General features: G+C 42.8%; 1 protein-coding gene across 2 annotated transcripts in view; it reads right to left on the bottom strand.

Moving 5' to 3' along the window:
* rbm33a (RNA binding motif protein 33a) overlaps nucleotides 1-20,066 on the bottom strand; it is a 167,729-nt gene that overhangs the window by 47,534 nt on the left and 100,129 nt on the right. For both annotated transcript variants that reach the window (XM_068008257.1, XM_068008249.1), the window contains exon 14: nucleotides 18,452-18,778. In XM_068008257.1, the coding sequence (XP_067864358.1) occupies nucleotides 18,452-18,778 (327 nt within the window). The remainder of the gene's footprint in view (nucleotides 1-18,451; nucleotides 18,779-20,066) is intronic.

A 20,066-nucleotide genomic window follows, 5' to 3' on the forward strand; every position in this document is an offset into this window, starting at 1 on the left:
TTTGTAATATCTAATGCAATGCTTAACATGCCTTAGTTCAAAAAAGTTTTCTAAAGTATATTTATAGCAAATCTTAACTTTTATATAAGTGCATACACAAATGTAGTTACTATATCTCGACTTTCACTGACCAAAACCTAGCTCAGTAGTGGCAACTCACTTCCCATCACTGAGGCCGCTTCACTTGGCTACACATTCCACCATGCATTCTGCTCAAAACCACTGTGGAGGCATTTTGGCAGTCACTCCCAATTTCATCTTGGTCCTCCCCATATTTCTCTAGAATCTTTTCCTCGTTGTACCACATACTCAAAACCCTTCAAGATCACCAGGGTCCTTCCAGTAGTGCCTCCTCACCCCCGTCTCCCATTTTGACAAAACATTCTCCTTTCCGTCTTCACTCAGGGTTTCCATGAGTAACCAGTCATCCTAGGTGACTTCACCTGAACCAAACTCCTCTAAACTGTATCCTCCCTGAACCTCACCCTGCAAATGATTGTCTCACTCACATCTGTGGCCACCCCTTCAAGCCTCCACTACTTCTTGTAGCCACTGCTTCAACGTAGCCATCTCAGATCATTTCTTCATCTCATTTGCCATAATGTTACCTTCCCAGCCTCCCCCTACATCTTTTTTTTTCTACCCATAGAAAAAGCTATCTCTTAACATCCTCAAATGCCCTCTCCAACTTCTTGCTGGCTTGCCACCTGCACTCACATTGATATTGGAGTCAATGTACTCAATAACCGCTTTGACTCCACCTTCAAGGTTGTCGTCCTCAAGACTTCAGAAGGTCTCCCACTCACACCTCTCTGCCTGGTACAATAGCCACCTTCAGGGTCTCAAGTCCCTGATCTGGAGACTGGAGTGCACATGGGATGCAATTCGGCAGGCCGTGCAACTCCTGACTTAGCATGACCACTGCTAGGAAAATGGAGAGCAAGAACTTACCTCCATTTTGCTGGGGTTCTCCAAATAGGCGGCCAAGCGGCCAGCTAAAGAGGGCGCCCAGCTGATTTAAATATTTTAATTGGGGTCCTAAGATGTCAATAGGACATCAATGTCAGTTTTGGGAAGCACGCTCTGGCCAGTATCAGCTGGCACGGCTGGGCAAAAGAGGACCCAAAAGATAAATTTAAACTTCATTTTCATGAGGCCGGGAGGAACAGGAGCATTCCTACATAAGAACATAAGAAACAGGAGCGGACTAGGCCATACGACCCCTTGAGCCCACTCCGCCATTCAATAAGATCATGGCTGATCCCCATATCCCTTGATTCCACTAGAGTCCAAAAATCTCAGCCTTGAATACACTCAACGACTGAGCATCCACAATCCCCTAGGGTAGAGAATTCCAAAGATTCACGACCATCTGTGTGAAGAAATTTCTTCTCATCTCAGTCTTAAATGGCCGACCTCCTATCCTGAGCCGATGCCCCCTAGTTCTAGACGTCCCAGCCAGGGGAAACAACCTTGCAGCAGCTACCCTGTCAGGCCCTCAGGATCTTATATGTTTCAATGAGATCACCCCTCATTCTTCTAAACTTGAGAGTACGGGCCCATTCCACTCAATCGCTCCTCATAGGACAACCCTCTCATCCCAGGAATCAATCTAGTAAACCTTCGTTGCACCGCCTCTAAGGTAAGTATATCCTTCCTTAGGAGACCAAAACTGTACACAGTACTCCAGGTGTGGTCTCAAGCAAGCCTTGTACAATTGTAGCAAGACTTCCTTACTCTTGTACTCCAACCCCTTTGCAATAAAGGCCGACATGCCATTTGCCTTCCTAATTGCTTTTTTAAAAAAAAATTCGTTCATGGGATGTGGGCGTCGCTGGCGAGGCCAGCATTTATTGCCCATCCCAAATTGCCCTTGAGAAGGTGGTGGTGAGCCGCCTTCTTGAACCGCTGCAGTCCGTGTGGTGAAGGTTCTCCCACAGTGCTGTTAGGAAGGGAGTTCCAGGATTTTGACCCAGCGACGATGAAGGAACGGCGATATATTTCCAAGTCGGGATGGTGTGTGACTAGGAGGGGTATGTGCAGGTGGTGTTGTTCCCATGTACCTGCTGTTCTTGTCCTTCTAGGTGGTAGAGGTCGTGGGTTTGGGAGGTGCTGTCGAAGAAGCCTTGGCGAGTTGCTGCAGTGCATCCTGTGGATGGTACACACTGCAGCCACTGTGTGCCGGTGGTGAAGGGAGTGAATGTTTAGGGTGGTGGATGGGGTGCCAATCAAGCGGGCTGCTTTGTCCTGGATGGTGTCGAGCTTCCCGAGTGTTGTTGGAGCTGCACTCATCCAGGCAAGTCAATGCTTGCTGTACCTGCATGCTAACTTTGTGTTTCTTGTACGAGGACACCCAAATCTCTGTGAACGCCAACATTTAATTGTTTTTCACCATTTAAAAACTATTCTGTTTTTCTATTCTTCCTACCAAAGTGAATAACCTCACATTTCCCCACATTATACTCCATCTGCCACCTTCTTGCCCACTCACTTAACCTGCCTATATCTCTTTGCAAACCCTTTGTGTCCTCCTCACAGCTTACTTTTCCACCTAGCTTTGTATCATCGGCAAACTTGGATACATTACTCAGTCCCTTCATCTAGGTCATTAATATAGATTGTAAATAGCTGAGGCCCAAGCACTGATCCTTGCAGCACCCGACTCAGTCCCTACAGGTTCCACAACAGCAGCCTGGGCTGCTGCTGCTTCAGCTCTCCCCAGCACCCCCTCCCCAAACATCGAGATCACCCGCCACCCACCCCATTCTCATTCAGGAACCTACCTTCTTTGGACCCGGAGACTAGCTGGGCCACCTGATATTGCAGCAGCTCGGATTCAACGGGCGGTCCCGAAACGCTCAATTTCGGGCAGTAGCCTGCCGCTAATGAGATTCCAGTCCTATACAGACCAGACCTTCCAAGGGGACTAACAGGCGGCCAGCTAGTGCATTCTGCAGGCCTGCCACCTGAAGTCTGCTCAGGGGAAAATACACCCCCCACCGCCATGTGTTTAATTTGTTTAGCAATTCTAACTTTGGATGAATCAGTTAATGTCTTCAGCGCTAGCACTTAAAACACAAAGTAATGGCTGTCAGGTTTCCAAAAGCAAAGAAACATTTGAAAGTATAATAAAGATGAAATACAATAAAACTACAATCAGATGACATTTGTACTGGCCACATTATTGGCCATTCAGAGATTTTATGGACAAATCCTCAGCCTGTTGTCATACTGGTAATTATCACACTGTGTCTATTACAAAAGCAAAATGGAAGAGTGCCTGAAATGGCTGTGACCAGAAATATTGATTTTCTGTAGAATTTCTCATTCTGAGCGCAAACAAATTTGTCACTTAATAATTGGCTCTAATCAACAGTTCATAGTCAATCCTTTTGACCATGAGCTAACTGCGTCTCAAGAATCTAGCTATTTCTATTAGTTTAAATAATTTCAAATTGTCCTTTCAGGCTGGCTACTAACACATATCTGAACAATTTGAAAATAGTCTACTAATGAAGTATAGTTTTACAGTGCAGAAAATAATTTGCTTTTGCACTCATACTTCGAACACAAAAGTTGAAAAATCTGCTCTTGGCACCCATCAACACAGATTTAAAGAGCTTTTTAAATGTTACTTTTTAATCAGAACAGCACCTCGTAAAACATCAGTTCAACATCTATTATAGCTCAATCAAAAAACATCAAAGAATTCAGGAATACTTACTTTCCGTTTTTAAAAAATCTTTGGTAACTGGTGCTAAAACCAGAAGTGACATCAGCCCAGATCAGTGCTCTATGTGTTGTGGTATGGTTTACCTATATTATATCACAGCTTTTAAACCATTTGCTCTGCACTGTTATCTTTGCTGTTTTAGCTGATCTGATCTTCAACCAATATCACTCATTGATCACGCTCATCCTGTGGCTTCATACCATCAGTGAACCGGCTTTTCACATGGGTTTTAATATTTGTTTAAACAGTGAGCAATAATATGGAAACTGGCTTGAAAGAGTGAGGCCAACGACATGAGGGAGCTAATCTAACATGAGCAGTCATTAATCTAGAGTACCTCGGCTTCAACTGTGTGTGTTGCGTCAAGCTCCTTCACACAAATGGGATCAGCAACTCCTCTTTTCAGTATAAATTACACCACATTGATGCATTACTTTCGACACATTATTCTGAGTTGCTTCTCACATCGGCTGACTCAACAAAGCTGCTCCAATAATATATATATATATATATATATATATATATATATATACACACTCGATGCATCGGTGAGTAACCTGGAAACCAACTCTGAGCAGGTCATCATGTCAATGTGGAAACACTTGATCTGAGGAAAGCTGGAAGAACGCCTCAATACCTAAAAACACATTTTTTTGGATGAAGGATTACACTTGAAATGTTAACTTCTCTACTCTTTACCAATGCTGACTGACTGCTGTGTATTCCCAGCATTCTCAGTTTTTGTTTCATATTTCCTGCTTGTCTTTTTTTCCCCCCCAAGTTGGCCCAATTCAAAACTCTGATTTCAGGGTAACTCTAGGAAGTTGCCCCAAATGCCTCAATGTCCCATACTATTGGAACTCAGCTGTTGCAAGAGGAAAGTCAAAATACCATATCTCCACAAAAAGTTCATCCATTTAAATATATCTCTCACAAGGTAGGAAATTTACACTTGCAATTTTTTTGAATTCATACTGATTTGTGGAGGGTAGGTGAAGGAGGATAGTACTACTTTAGGTCCTCTTTGTCTCCACTCTGGAATACTCTCCACTTGCCTGGATGAGTGCAGCTCCAATAACACTCAAGAAGCTCGACACCATCCAGGACAAAGCAGCCTGCTTGATTGGTACCCCATCCACCACCCTAAACATTCACTCCCTTCACCACTGGCGCACCGTGGCTGCTGTGTGTACCATTGACAGGATGCACTGCAGCAACTTGCCAAGGCTTCTTCGACAGCATCTCCCAAACCCGTGACCTCTACCACCTAGAAGGACAAGGGCAGCAGGCACATGGGAACACCACCTGCACGTTCCCCTCCAAGTTACACACATCCCGACTTGGAAATATATCACTGTTCCTTCATCGTCGCTGGGTCAAAGTACTGGAACTACCAACCTAACAGCACTGTGGGAGAACCTTCACCACGCAGCGGTTCAAGGCGGCGGCTCACCTCCACCTTCTCAAGGGCAATTAGGGATGGGCAATAAATGCTGGCCTTGCCAGCAACGCCCACATCCCATGAACAAATTTTTAAAAAGTAGGTGCATCCCCCTCTCCATCCTTGCACTATCCTCTTTCCATCTTTACAGCTTTTTTTATATTTTTTTTAAATTTGTTCATTGGTTGTTACAAAGGGACATAGACAGGCTAAGTGAGTGGGCAAAACTATGGTAGATGAAGTTCAATGTGGGGAAGTGTGAGGTCTTCCACTTTGGGTTTGAGAAAGACAAATCAGAATATTTTCTTAAAGGTGAGACTAGAAGCTGTGGAGGACCAAAGGGAATTAAGTGTCCATATACACATCACTAAAAGCTAATGCACAGGTACAAAATGTAATCAAAAAGGCTAATGGAATGTTGGCCTTTATCTCAATAGGATTGGAATTCAAAAGGGAGGAAGTCATGCTTCAGTTGTAGAGAGCCTTAGTCAGGCCCCATCTGGAGTATTGTGTTCAGTTTTGGGCTCTGAACTTCTGGAAAGATATATTGGCCTTGGACAGGCTGCAGCGCAATCATCAGAATTATACCAGGGCTTAAAGGGTTAAATTATTAGGACAGGTTGCATAAACTTGGCTTGTATTCCCATGAGTTTAGAAGGTTGAGGGGTGATCTGATCAAGGTGTTCAAAATGATTAAGAGATTCGATAGGGTATATACAGAAAAACTATTTCCTTTATTGGGGAAATGAAGATCAAGGGGGCATAATCTTAAAGAGCTAGGCCTTTTAAAGAGTGAAATTAGGAAGCACTTGTTCACACAAAGGGTACTGGAAATCTGAAACTCGCTTCCCAAAAAGCTGTGGATGCTGGGCTAAGTGAAATTTTCAAGACTAAGATCGATAGATTTGTGTTAAGTAAGGATATCAAGGGATATGGAACAACGGCGGGTAAATAACGTTGAGGTACAGATCAGTCATGATCTATGTGAATGGCAGATAAGGCTCAAGGGCTGAATGGCCTACTCTCATTCCTATATTCGATCTTATATTGGGGCAAGGGCCTCTGCGTTTTCCAAAAATGGCACAAGGTACAAGTGCCAACACAATTTTAAACCCCCACTACGTTCTCATCAGGTGCGGGGGAGTTAAAATTGGGGCTTTGGTTTATTTTGTTTCCCTATCAAACATTTTTTAATCCCCACACAATTAAGGAGATCTCTTGTGCTGACCTTGAAAAATCTGATGAACATACAAAGACATCAGCACAAAACTAAATTTCACGATGAAACTATGGTTATAAAAAGATTTTGCTGCATTCAATTTGCATGACTTTCATATCTGTCACAATGATAACTATGTACTGGTAGCACAGGCCTTGTACAATACAAGATAAAAATACTTTCAATGTATTTGAAAATTTCATCTTCTACACATAAAACATTACCACATAAAACACTATAAATTTTTACATTACTCAGGAGCGGGAAGAGGAGAATTATGCCCTTATCTCCTGAAGCTGGGTTCGTGCAGGGATACAGATCTAAGAGCAGCAGGGGAGTCCTTGGGCACATGATATGAGTGGCTATTCTTCTCACCCACTATGTACAGATAGGTACTTCCAGCAGGGGTTGCTGGATAGCATTCTTTCAGATCCACCTAAACAGGCACTGCACAGTCCTTGTGGAGACTAAGTCCCTTCTTCGCACTGAGGACACCATCCAACGTGTTGTGTGGCACTACCACCGTGCTAAATACGATAGATTCAGAACACATCTCGTAGCTCAAAGCTGGGTATCCATGAGCCGCAGTGGGCCATCAGCAGCAGCAGAATTGTATTCCAGCACAATCTGTAACCTCGTGGCCCGGCATATTCCTCACTCTACCATTACCAACGAGTCAGGGGATCAACCCTGGTTCAATGAGGAGTGTAGAAGAGCATGCCAGGAGCAGCACCAGGCGTACCTAAAAATGAGGTGCCAACCTGCTGAAGCTACAACACAGGATTACATGCATGCTAAACAGTGGAAACAACATGCTATAGACAGAGCTAAGCAATTCCACAACCAACGGATCAGATCAAAGCTCTGCAGTCCTGCCACATCCAGTCGTGAATGGTGGTGGACAATTAAATAACTAACGGGAGGAAGAGGCTCTGTAAACATCCCCATCCTCAATGGATGGCAGAGTCCAGCATGTGAGTGCAAAAGACAAGGCTGAAGCATTTGCAATCATCTTCAGCCAGAAGCGCCGAGTAGATGATCCATCTCGGCCTCCTCCCGATATCCCCACCAGCACAGAAGCCAGTCTTCAGCCAATTCGATTCACTCCACGTGATATCAAGAGACGGCTGAGTGCACTGAATACAACAAAGGCTATGGGCCCCGACAACATCCCGGCCGGAGTGCTGAAGACTTATGCGCCAGAACTAGCCACGCCTCGAGCCAAACTGTTCCAGTACAGCTGCAACACTGGCATCTGCCAGACAATGTGGAAAATTGCCCAGGTATGTCCTGTTCACAAAAAGCAGGACAAATCCAATGCGGCCAATTACCGCCCCATCAGTCTACTCTCAATCATCAGCAGAGCCCCACCATCAACATCCTGGGGGGGTCACCATTTACCAGAAACTTAACTGGACCAGCCATATAAATACTGTGGCTACAAGAGCAGGTCAGAAGCTGGGTATTCTGTGGCGAGTGACTCACCTCCTGACTCCCCAAAGCCTTTCCACAAGGCACAAGTCAGGAGTGTGATGGAATACTCTCCACTTGCCTGGATGAGTGCAGCTCCAACAACACTCAAGAAGCTCAACACCATCCAGGACAAAGCAGCCCGCTTGATTGGCACTCCATCCACCACCCTAAACATTCACTCCCTCCATCACCGGCACGCAGTGGGCTGCAGTGTGTACCATCTACAGGGTGCACTGCAGCAATGCGCCAAGGCTTCTTCGACAGCACCTCCCAAACCCACGACCTCTACCACCTAGAAGGACAAGGGCAGCAGGCACATGGGAACAACACCACCTGCACGTTCCCCTCCAAGTCACACACCATCCCGACTTGGAAATATATTGCCGTTCCTTCATCGTCGCTGGATCAAAATCCTGGAACTCCCTACCTAACAGCACTGTGGGAGAACCTTCACCACACAGACTGCGGCGATTCAAGAAGGCGGCTCACCACCACCTTCTTAAGGGCAAATAGGGATGGGCAATAAATGCTGGCCTTGCCAGCGATGCCCACATCCCATGAATAAATGAATTTAAAAAAAGGCAGAAGGAGCCTCGGTTTAACATCTCAACTGAAGATGGCATTTCCAATAAAGCAGCACTCCCTCAGTACTGCAATGTGTTGGAACTGTCAGCCTAGATCGTGTGCTTCATTCCTGAAGTAAGGCTTGAACCTAAGACCTTCTGAGAGTTCTTTGAACTGAGCTAAATGGACCAGATATGAGCAGGATTATTCTGGACAATTAAGTGCTCCACAATCCTGGACCAACTGGGACAGCTCCTTAACCTCTTGCTCTCTCTATAACGTTTATTCTTTACAAAAATCAGTCTTCTAAATCAATTTTACAACACAAATAGATATCAACTGCCCAAGACTGTTACACCTGCTCCCAGAAAATTCCAACTGAAAAGGCACTCCTAATTTAAATCTACTAAAACAAAAATGTTAAAAAAATGGCAGCACTCTTAGAATCATAGAAAGTTACAGCACAGAAGGTGGCCATTCGGCCCATCGTGTCCGTGCCAGCAGAAAAAAAAGCTATCCAGCTTAATCCCATTTTCCAGCACTTGGTCCATAGCCCTGTAGGTTATGGCGCTTCAAATGTTCATCCAAATACTTTTTAAATGAGTTGAGGGTTTCTGCCTCCACCATCCTTTCAGGCAGTGAGTTCCAGACCCCACCACCCTCTGGGTGAAAAAATTTCTCCTCAGCCCCCCTCTAATCCTTCTACCAGTTATTTTAAATCTATGCCCCCTTGTCACTGACCCCTCTGCTAAGGAAAATAGGTCGTCCCTATCCACCCTTGCCTCTGACTCAGTAGGCTGTAGGTTCAAGACCCACTCCAGGACTTCAACAGATAATTTAGGCTGCCACTTCAGTACTAGCTGTAGTGCAAGGGAGTGATGCATTGCCAGAGGTGCTGCTGTTTGGAAAATACATTAAACAGAAGTCTATCATTATCACTGGTTCAGGTGGGTGTCGAGAAAGGTTCCATTGCACTACTCAAAGAGCAGGGAGCTTCTCCAATGTCCTGGCTAACATTCTTCCCTCAACCACCATCATCATAAAATATATTAACTGATCACTTGCTTCACTACTGTTTGTGAGATCTGCTGTGTACAAACTGGCTGTTGTGTTTGCCTCCATAAAAACTAAATACTGCGCTTTAAAGAAATAATTCAATGTATGTGAAGTGCATTGAGAAGTTACCAAGAAACATGATACGGCATTACACAAACGTAAAACTTTTAAAATCTTTTTCTCTATTATAATATTTTAGTTTCAAGAATGAATATTGATATCTTGACAAATCTGGCCCGGCTTGACAATGCAAGGGAGTGATTGACTCAAAGCAAGACTGCACCATGAATCTTAAAATGCATAGTCAGACTTCCGGTTTCCTCCTCTTCTCCCACAGAATAAAAAACCAGGGAGGCGTGGCATGGATTGGTCAGGTGTTTATTTAACAGTACATGGCTATCAGCTCAATTATAATCCAATTAAATTGTGAAAACCTGTTTCACTGTTTGCCCAGTCATCTGGCAATAGGTTGTAAAGTTAACATTAAGTTGTGTTTAGGTAACTGACCCCTGATGGGGTGAAAACATGATGCTCCTTTTTACAAAAAATCTTAGATGTTCTATAATATATTAAGGTTAAAAAGACTTGAATGCTATATTATCAACATTATAACCAAACATACTGTTTATAGTAAAATTATGTCTGCTTCCTTATAGACTGATGGTGGGCCCCAATGGATCCAGATTAGTTGCGAGGAGAGTTAGTATTTCCTCCACAATGCTGTCTAACCTGACCAATATAGGAGAGACAGTGTGTTGTATTAGTGCAAGGAACTTCTTTTTTAAAAAATACTTTGTTTTTGGGAGGGGGGGGGGGGGGGGGGCGGGAGAAGCGCGGGAGGGAGGGAGTTTAAACAAGAGACAAAAAATCATGCCAATGGGAAGGTTGCACTTTGGAACATTCCTCTTCTTGTATGAAGAAAAGACAACTAAACTGATTGTACCAGCACTTGCTTCAGAAATAGTCATGCAAACATGGACTTTTGATGAAGCATTATATACGTGCTAGTGAGTATAGGAACAGGAGAATAGACAGGATGAATGCGTGGCTGCAGGGATGGTGTAGGAGGGAGGGATTTAGATTCCTGGGACATTGGGACCGGTTCAGGGGAAGGTGGGACCTGTACAAGGGGGAAGGGTTACACCTGAGCAGGACCAGGACCAATGTCCTCGTGGGGATGTTTGCTAGTGCTGTTGGGGAAGGTTTAAACTAGAGTGGCAGGGGGATGGGATCCTGAGCGGGGAGTCAGAAGGGAATAAAGTTAAGAGCAGCAAGAGAGGGGAAGACCCAGGGGAAATTTACAATACAAATAGTACAAACAGTTGTTCAAGAACAAGTGAAAGGGAAAAGCGTAGAGCAGCAGAAAGAAAGTGTACTTTAGGCACTACAGATAAAGTGAAAACTAGAAGGCGTAAGGCGATTAACCCAGCATCAAAGCTGAAGGTCAGGCTAGGGTGTGTGGCCCAACTAAGAGTTCTATATACAAATGCACGAAGTATAAAGAATAAATTAAATGAACTGCAGGTTCAAATTCAAATTGGAGAGTATGACATGATAGCTATTACTGAGACATGGCTGCAGGATGGTCAGGATTGGGAACTAAATATACTGGGTTATAAGGTCTACATGAGAGACAGGGAAAATGGAAGAGGGGGAGGAGTAGCCTTAATGATTAGAGATGCAATCACTTCAATGCTAAAGGAAGATATAACAAGAGGCAAGCAGCCAACAGAGACCTTATGGGTTGAATTGAGAAATAGGAAAGGATCTAAGACTATAGTGGGAGTTGTGTATAGGACCACTGGCAGCAGCTCTGAAGTGCTAGATTGTATAAATGCAGAGATTAGACAAGCGTGTAACAAAGGCATAGTGGTCTTAAAGGGGGACTTTAACCTTCACAGAGATTGGGAAAAGCAGACTGGCAACTGTCAGAAAGGTAGTGAATTTCTTGAGTGTGTCTGGAATAGTTTTCTACAGCAGTATGTCCTGGAGGCAACAAGGGGGCAAGCCATACTAGATTTAGTAATGAGTAATGAACCAGATTTAGTTAACAGCTTAACTGTACGCGAACATTTATCCAATAGCGATCATAACATGATCGAGTTCAATGTAGTGTTTGAAAGGGGAAAAAGTGAATCAGCTGCTAAGATTCTAGACTTGGGTAAGGCCGACTTCAATGGGACGAGACAGAGACTGTCCACAGTAAACTGGGCAAATCTGTTAATGGGTAAAACGACTGATGATCAGTGGGAAATGTTTAAAGAAACATTTAACCTGATACAGAATCGGTTTATACCCCTGATACTTGCAATGCCACCAATCTTATTCCTTATACTTGCCAAAAAAAACAGCCACGGACAACTAAAGAGGTAAGGGACAGTATAAGACACAAGGAAAGGGCATACAAAAAGGCAAAAAATGGCACAGATCCTGGCGAATGGGAAAGATACAAAGATCAACAAAAGGTCAAAAAACAGACAGTAAGAGCTACAAAAAGAGAGTATGAAAAGAAACTTGCAAGGGATATCAAAACCAATACAAAGAACTTTTATAGTTACATTATGAAAAAGAGGGTGGTCAGGAGCAGTGTTGGCCCCTTAAAAACTGAAGGTGGGGATATTGTCATTGACAATAGGGAAATGGCGGACATGTTGAATAATTACTTTGCGTCAGTATTGACAGTCGAAAATGCCGGAAATCACAAGAAAACTAATATTGAATCGGGGACAGGGACTCAATAAAATTAACGTAAGTAAAGCAACAGTAATGAAGAAAATAATAGCACTAAAGAGTGACAAATCCCCAGGACCAGATGGTTTCCATCCCAGGGTTTTAAAGGAAGTAGGTGAACACATTGCAGATGCCCTAACTATACTCTCTCAAAGTTCTCTAGATTCAGGAACTGTCCCTCAAGATTGGAAAATTGCACGTCACTCTGCTTTTTAAGAAAGGAGAGAGGGGGAAACCAAAAAATTACAGACCACTTAGCTTAACATCTGTTGTGGGGAAAATGCTGGAGTCTATAATTAAGGATAGGGTGACAGAACACCGAGAATTTTCAGTTAATCAGGGAGAGCCAGCATGGATTTGTGAAAGGTAGGTCGTGCCTGACAAACCTGATTACATTTTTTGAAGAGGTGACTAAAGTAGTGGACAGGGGAATATCAATGGATGTTATTTATATGGACTTCCAGAAGGCATTTGATAAAGTCCGACATAAGAGACTGTTAGCTAAGATAGAAGCCCATGGAATCAAGGGAAAAGTACGGACTTGGTTAGGAAGTTGGCTGAGCGAAAGGCGACAGAGAGTAGGGATAATGGGTAGGTACTCACATTGGCAGGATGTGACTAGTGGAGTCCCGCAGGGATCTGTCTTGGGGCCTCAATTATTCACAATATTTATGAACGACTTAGATGAAGGCATAGAAAGTCTCATATCTAAGTTTGCCGATGACACAAAGATTGGTTATTGTAAACAATTTTACAACACCAAGTTATAGTCCAGCAATTTTATTTTAAATTCACAAGCTTTCGGAGGCTTCCTCCTTCGTCAGGTGAACGATGTGAAAATGAAATCCTCGAAATGAAATCGCATTTATAATTCTGTGAATTATAAATGCGATTTCATTTCGAGGATTTCATTTTCACATCGTTCACCTGACGAAGGAGGAAGCCTCCGAAAGCTTGTGAATTTAAAATAAAATTGCTGGACTATAACTTGGTGTTGTAAAATTGTTTACAATTGTCAACCCCAGTCCATCACCGGCATCTCCACATCACAAAGATTGGTGGCATTGTAAGCAGTGTAGATGAAAACATAAAATTACAAAACGATATTGATAGATTAGGTGAATGGGCAAAACTGTGGCAATGGAATTCAATGTAGACAAATGTGAGGTCATCCACTTTGGATCAAAAAAGGATAGAACAGGGTACTTTATAAATGGTAAACAGTTAAAAACAGTGGATGTCCAAAGGGACTTAGGGGTACAGGTACATGGATCATTGAAGTGTCATGAACAGGTGCAGAAAATAATCAATAAGGCTAATGGAATGCTGGCCTTTATATCTAGAGGACTGGAGTACAAGGGGGCAGAAGTTATGCTGCAGCTATACAAAACCCTGGTTAGACCGCACCTGGAGTACTGTGAGCAGTTCTGGGCACCGCACCTTCGGAAGGACATATTGGCCTTGGAGGGAGTGCAACGTAGGATTACTAGAATGATACTTGGACTTCAAGGGTTAAGTTACGAGGAGAGATTACACAAATTGGGGTTGTATTCTCTAGAGTTTAGAAAGTTAAGGGGTGATCTGATCGAAGTTTATAAGATATTAAGGGGAACAGATAGGGTGGATAGAGAGAAACTATTTCCGCTGGTTGGGGATTCTAGGAGCAGGGGGCAGAGTTTAAAAATTAGAGCCAGACCTTTCAGGAGTGAGATTAGAAAACATTTCTACACACAAAGGGTGGTAGAAATTTGGAACTCTCTTCTGCAAACGGAAATTCATACTAGCTCAATTGCTAAATTTAAATCTGAGATAGATAGCTTTTTGGCAACCAAAGGTATTAAGGGATATGGGCCAAAGGCAGGTATATGGAGTTAGATCACAGATCAGCCATGATATTATCAAATGGCGGAGCAGGCACGAGGGGCTGAATGGCCTACTCCTGTTCCTTTGTTCCTATACCAGTGGGTAAGTAATTAAAAATCTTCCATTTGCTTCCTTTGCTCTCCAAACACCATGCTTGCAAAACTATTTCTAAAGCAAGTGCTGGTACAACCAATTCACTTGTCTTTCCTTTATACCAGAAGAGGAACCTTCCACCCGATAGATGCCTTCTAGAGTTCTTTAAATTATTGCCGAACATGAAAGTTAGATCAGCCTCCCTTGACATTGTCAAAGAGCGTAACTATCTGAACTTCAAATTCCTCAATCATGTGGCAACATGTAGGGATTAAAAGAGAAAAGTGGGAGGGGCCCAAGGCAAGAAAGCACCTCCCCCACCGTTTAAAAAAGCAACATGTTCAGGTATGGTTTTATGGATGTCAGAAGGTCTTCCAATGCAACACTCAAATGGCCACTCATCAGCCTAGACCAGCATTACTTTTATGTTGTCGGCCAGAATCCAAACCAGTATCTTGCTTGACAGCAACTCTTCAACATGCTGATATGGTTCACATCACAGGTTGATTGACGCATAACCTGCCCCTATGATTTGTCAGTAAGCTTCTGATTTCAATATTGCCACTGTGATCCATTACTTGAATTGAAACACACCATAGTGCATTTACTCACAGAACCATCAAGAGAGCCCAGGAGAATCTGTGAAGAGTTTCCCTCAAACTGAGTGGCGGGGGGGGGGGGGGGGGGGGGGGGGGGGAGAGGAGGAAGTAAGGGGGACGGGGACAGGGCAAAGGAATGGGACTAAGTGGATAGCTTTCAATTGGAACTGAACTCCAGGCCACACACAACTTAACTGCGCTGGATTCCAGAATCAGCATCTGAGTCAGGGATGCCAATTTTTAATGGATCACAAGAGGCAATTGAAAACAACTATGAATTCACCATGTGTAGGGAAACATCTCAAAGCACTCTATAATTAGGAGGGCGCACCAAATAAAGTCTTCTGGACAGGAGGCTGTTTTTTCATTTCCAAAAGCTGGAATTTTCCCTCTCTGGTAAAATAAATTATAATAGAGTGCTTATTTTTGGAGTTTGGGGAGGTGGTGACAAAAGCATTTTAGTTGAAAGTAATCTCCTGAGTATTTCTCTCCTTTAGCCATCTTAAACCTTTATATAAAAAAATTAACACTCCCTTTCTGGAATCTATCCCAAAATTACAAATGGCAAGGTGCTCAATTCTTTAGAAATCAGCAATTAAACACGACCTTTATTGAAGGATCCCTCTGCGGAACTTTTCCTTTGAGAAGGATGGGAATCTGAGAATTGATTGCTTTGGAATAGGGATAAGACTTTGTCTCCAGGTCCTATACAATGCAACCAATTAAAGCTGCCAAGCCTCAGATAGCATGCAGAAGCAGTGTAATTTAAATTACACTGACCAAAATTCAACACACTTTTGGGGGAGCAAAATGTTTCAACAAAAAGTCTGGGATTTTTATTTTTAAAAATTATTTAATTGCTTGAATGGAATTGTTTTATTTGGTACACTATGTTTTGTGATTTCACCATTTTCGGGAGAGGGCAGGGTCATGACTTTGAGATTTTAGTACACAACACAAGCTATTCCCACTAATTCAACCATCTTCCATTACTCTCTCTGCACTTCAGAGGGACCATTCCCACTAATACACTCGTCCACCATCTTACGTTCCCCATCTCCTGGTTTTTTCACAATAAACCACAACAGAAGCTACATCTGCCCAATCATCTCTTCCCATGTCAGACATTTGTGCAATCTTTCCATACAACAGCAATTTACACGAATCTCCAATCCAATTCATTCCTTTCTTTTCACCACTGTAGAGATCGAGTGAAGACTGGGTGGCCTCTTTTAAAAAGATGTCCAATCGCCGACTATGATCCTGATCTCATTGTGGTTCACTATGAATTCACCCTCCCACTTTTTGGCTTTGGACTCCTTCAATGTTCTAACAAAGCATAACAAACTTCAGAAACTGTGGGTTAGATTCTGACTATCGGCTGGCTGATGGTGCCAATGAGAGGCTGGTCTTCATTACCTACCCCCGGTGGTAGGAAAACAGCTGTGACAGCCGGCCAGCTCCAGGCCAGTGAGATATCAGAAAAAGGTTGGTCACCGGATGTGGGGGGGCAGGTCCACTGCGGGAGAAGCGCAAGTTATTTTTGTGCAGACCGAAGGAGCACTCCTACTGCTCCTGACCTCAACCAATTAACTTACTTTTGGGCCCCTCTTTGTCTGGCCCGCCTGCTGAAGGTCCTAAAATGGCAGAGTCAGAGGTATGTCAGTGATGATCCCTAGTCCTGGACATCTGAATTATGAGAAAGGACTAGAGAAACAGGCTTTCCAGCCTTGAAAAGAGGTATCTGTGAGGTGATCTTATAAAAGTATAGAAAACTATAAATGACACAGAAAAAGTAAATCCAGAAAATTACTTTAAATTCAAATCACACACCTGACTTGGACATAGTGCCATTCCTTCATTGTCATTGGGTCAAAATTCTGGAACTCCCTACCTAACAGCATTGTAGGGGCACCTTCACCACTTGGACTGCAGTGGTTCAAGGCAGCACACCACCTTCTCAAGGGTAATTAAGGATGAGCAATAAAAGCTGGCCATGCCAGCATCGCCCACATCCCAAGAATGAATACAAAAAAAATTAAATTGAGAGATTAGGACAAAGGGCAAGCCAGCAAAAAATAAATTTAGAGCTGATATCAGTAAGTTATTTATGCAAAGAGTGATCAATACATAGATAGAATGGGCTCCTTGATATAGAAGTGGAGGCAAAAACCCTGGAATCATTTAAGAACCAATTAGTTGCTGTAGTGGGAGGACTTGAGTCACTCCAGATGGATGAACCAAGATGGGCAAAATGGCCTCCTTCATATATAAATATTGTGATCTTGTGTATGCGGTTTGTGTCCAAAAATTCCCTACACCAGAGGTGTTCAATCCTCTGTCTTAAACAGCCACTTAGATGCATACCACGAAGGCCACATACAAAGTTTAATTCACCCAGCTATGAATTATATATCTTTAGTTGAAGATACTAAAAGATCTTGGTGTTCAGATTTAATGAGACAACAGCGCTACAAACAATCCCATTGAAACCTCCTTGAAACATACAAGTATCTAAGGGGGCTTGACATGGTAGATGCTGAGAGATTGTTTCTCCTGGCTGGAGAGTCTAGAACTGGGTGGGGTGGGGGGCGGGGGTGGGGGGGACATAGTCTCAGGATAAGGGGTCAGCCATTTAAGACTGAGTTGAGGAAGAATTTCTTCACTCAGAGGGTTGGAATTCTCTACCCCAGAGGGCTGTGGATGCTGAGTCGTTCAATATATTCAAGGCTGAGCTAGATAGGTTTTTGGACTCTAGGGGAATCGAGGGATATGGGGATCGGGCAGGAAAGTGGAGTTGAAATCGAAGATCAGCTATGATCTTATTGAAAGGCAGAGCAGGCTCAAGGGGCCGTATGGCCTACTCCTGCTCCTATTTCTTATGTAATAATTTCCAAAATATAGTTCCAAATAGGAATGAGTTGCCAGGGCTTCATGGGCCAGACCACCGGGGATCAGTGGTTGCATGTGGACCTAAAGCTATAGGTCAGACAGCCCTGTACTACACCTTCAATTCTTTAAGCTTGTACAGCCACAGAGTAAATGACCCATTTTAAAGATTTAACCCTCAAGTGCTCAAGAAGTGAGTGGTTGCTAGGCTATAAAAATTTCCATTTAGTCACAACAGTGGACTGAATTCCACAAAAGTGATAGAGCCTTTTTATAAAATATGATCAATTCTACCAAAGAACGGTCAAATTAATAATGTAATGAGCAAACAATTAATCCAAAATATGGTCAAAATCATTCTAAATTTCTTTACTCATTCTCTATTAAGTTAAGCAAACATAGAAAAATTGAGTGCAAAATCCACCACAATTTCTACAACTACAGACTCCTCTGCTTTTGGACAACCAGGAGTACTTCACTGTGGCTGAAATGCTTAATATTCTTCATGTAAGTACAACAGTATCAATAATTTAGGCCAAAATTGAATCAATTGAATGCATCATAACTGGAAACAATGACATCAGATTTTTAAGACGAACCATTTATGAATATTGCTTTTCAATCCATCAAGCTCATGAAATTCTTAACACCCAACTGTCATGCAGAGCAGTTCATGTCAACAGTAAACAAATCGGGATCAGTCACCTCGCATGAATCTGTTGATTATTTTGAAACAACCTTTTCTGAGTTTCAAAGTATTTGTTGGCAAATATACTAGAGAAAACTCTGACCTCTATTACTGCAGGGTCCTGTGATGCAGGCTTTTGTTTCCTGTTTTTTTGTTGCAAGTTCTTCTGTGGCACCCTCATTCCAGGCGCAGTCTGAACAGTAGGTGCACTTTGAGCAGTCTGTTTCATTCGAGCTGAGGTTGTAATTGAGGCAGTAGGCTTTGCCCAGGAAACAGATGTAGCTTGAGCAGCAGGAGCCGACATAGGACGGTGATGTCTTGTGCCACTGTTATGAGGAGCAATAGGCAATTCACGGAGGTTGCTGTTTCGTTGAAGAGACGCCTGGAATTGATTTGGTAGCTTATTCATGTTTTGAATTCCAGGTACATTCTGCAGATAACAAAGATGTACAGGAATTTGCATTTCAGGTGAAAGTTAATCCCATCAACAAAGGTTTTTAAAAAAACCTGAGCTAAGACTAAAGCGCTATCAAGTATTTCATTCAGACACAAAAAAATTACCCAATGCTTTTGCAAGCAGATGATTTAACAGTTGGATTGTGCAGCATTAGTATTGGAGACTGGAGGATAAATACATCATGTTGGTGTATCGCTAAGCATCTAGAAAAATAAGGCTCCATATTTGATTCCCTTCTCTATGTTAAATTAGCCAATCTCAGCCAGATTAAAATTTAAAATAATATAATTGACCGAATTAGGAAGCACGTAGGATAAATAGTTAAAATAGCGTTGCGGACAAATAACGTCTGCCTGTAGCAGGAGCCTCGGCCGACTTGAAAGTCAGCGAAGAGAAAATGGCCCCAGGCGGGACTGAAGCGACCTCGGGCTGTTAAGTCGACTTGCCCAATTTTAACCTCTCCCATGCACCGTCCCCACCCTGCAGGGGGATGGTTAAAATCGATTACACACTGTCTAAACTCGCAAATGAGATCTTGGATGGAGTATTGTAAGAATACTTGTACCTGTGAAACTGTAACCTAAGGAAGAGTCAGTGTCTCCAAGAAAGGGGAGAAATTTGGAAAGAAATTGAAGAGATACGAGGGTGTAAACTGACTGTAAAAAGAGTAATCACACCAAGGTTACGTTAACTGGAGGTAATTATATCCATTTAGCTTATAGGTTAATGCTTTAAACAAATCTTTTCATCTGCAGCAGCCAGAGATAGTAATTCGAACTTCAATATTTATTTGCCTTTTTGAAAAGAAGAGCTTAATGAAAAACATTGAGTTACATATATTTATTGTTTATAACAAATGATCCAGCAGCATCTACCAATTTCTTTTAAGGTTGTACTGTATCCGGACAGGCTGTTGGTATTAATAGAAAACAATTTAGATAGGTTGTTACCACAGGCATAGAGGCCATGCAGTGCACATGGAGAGGCAATTAGGCTTAGACAATTGCAAATTATTCACAGCCTAGGTCAAGCCACCAGATCAGGATTTTCAAGTTATCAGGTCATCCATGGAAGGCATGAAGACTCAACATAAAAGATGTGATAGATAATGAATGGGATGAATCTGCTTTATTACACCATAGACCACTGCTGCAATAGATAGCTGTATAGATAGCTGAAACCCATGACAAATTAGTCTTTAAAGCTTCCATTAAATGAACCCTGACTTTATTGCAACAACTTGCATTTATGTAGGGACCTT

The sequence above is a fragment of the Heptranchias perlo genome, chromosome 2 (assembly GCF_035084215.1).
Source record: "Heptranchias perlo isolate sHepPer1 chromosome 2, sHepPer1.hap1, whole genome shotgun sequence".
Classification (NCBI taxonomy): Eukaryota; Metazoa; Chordata; class Chondrichthyes; order Hexanchiformes; family Hexanchidae; genus Heptranchias; species Heptranchias perlo.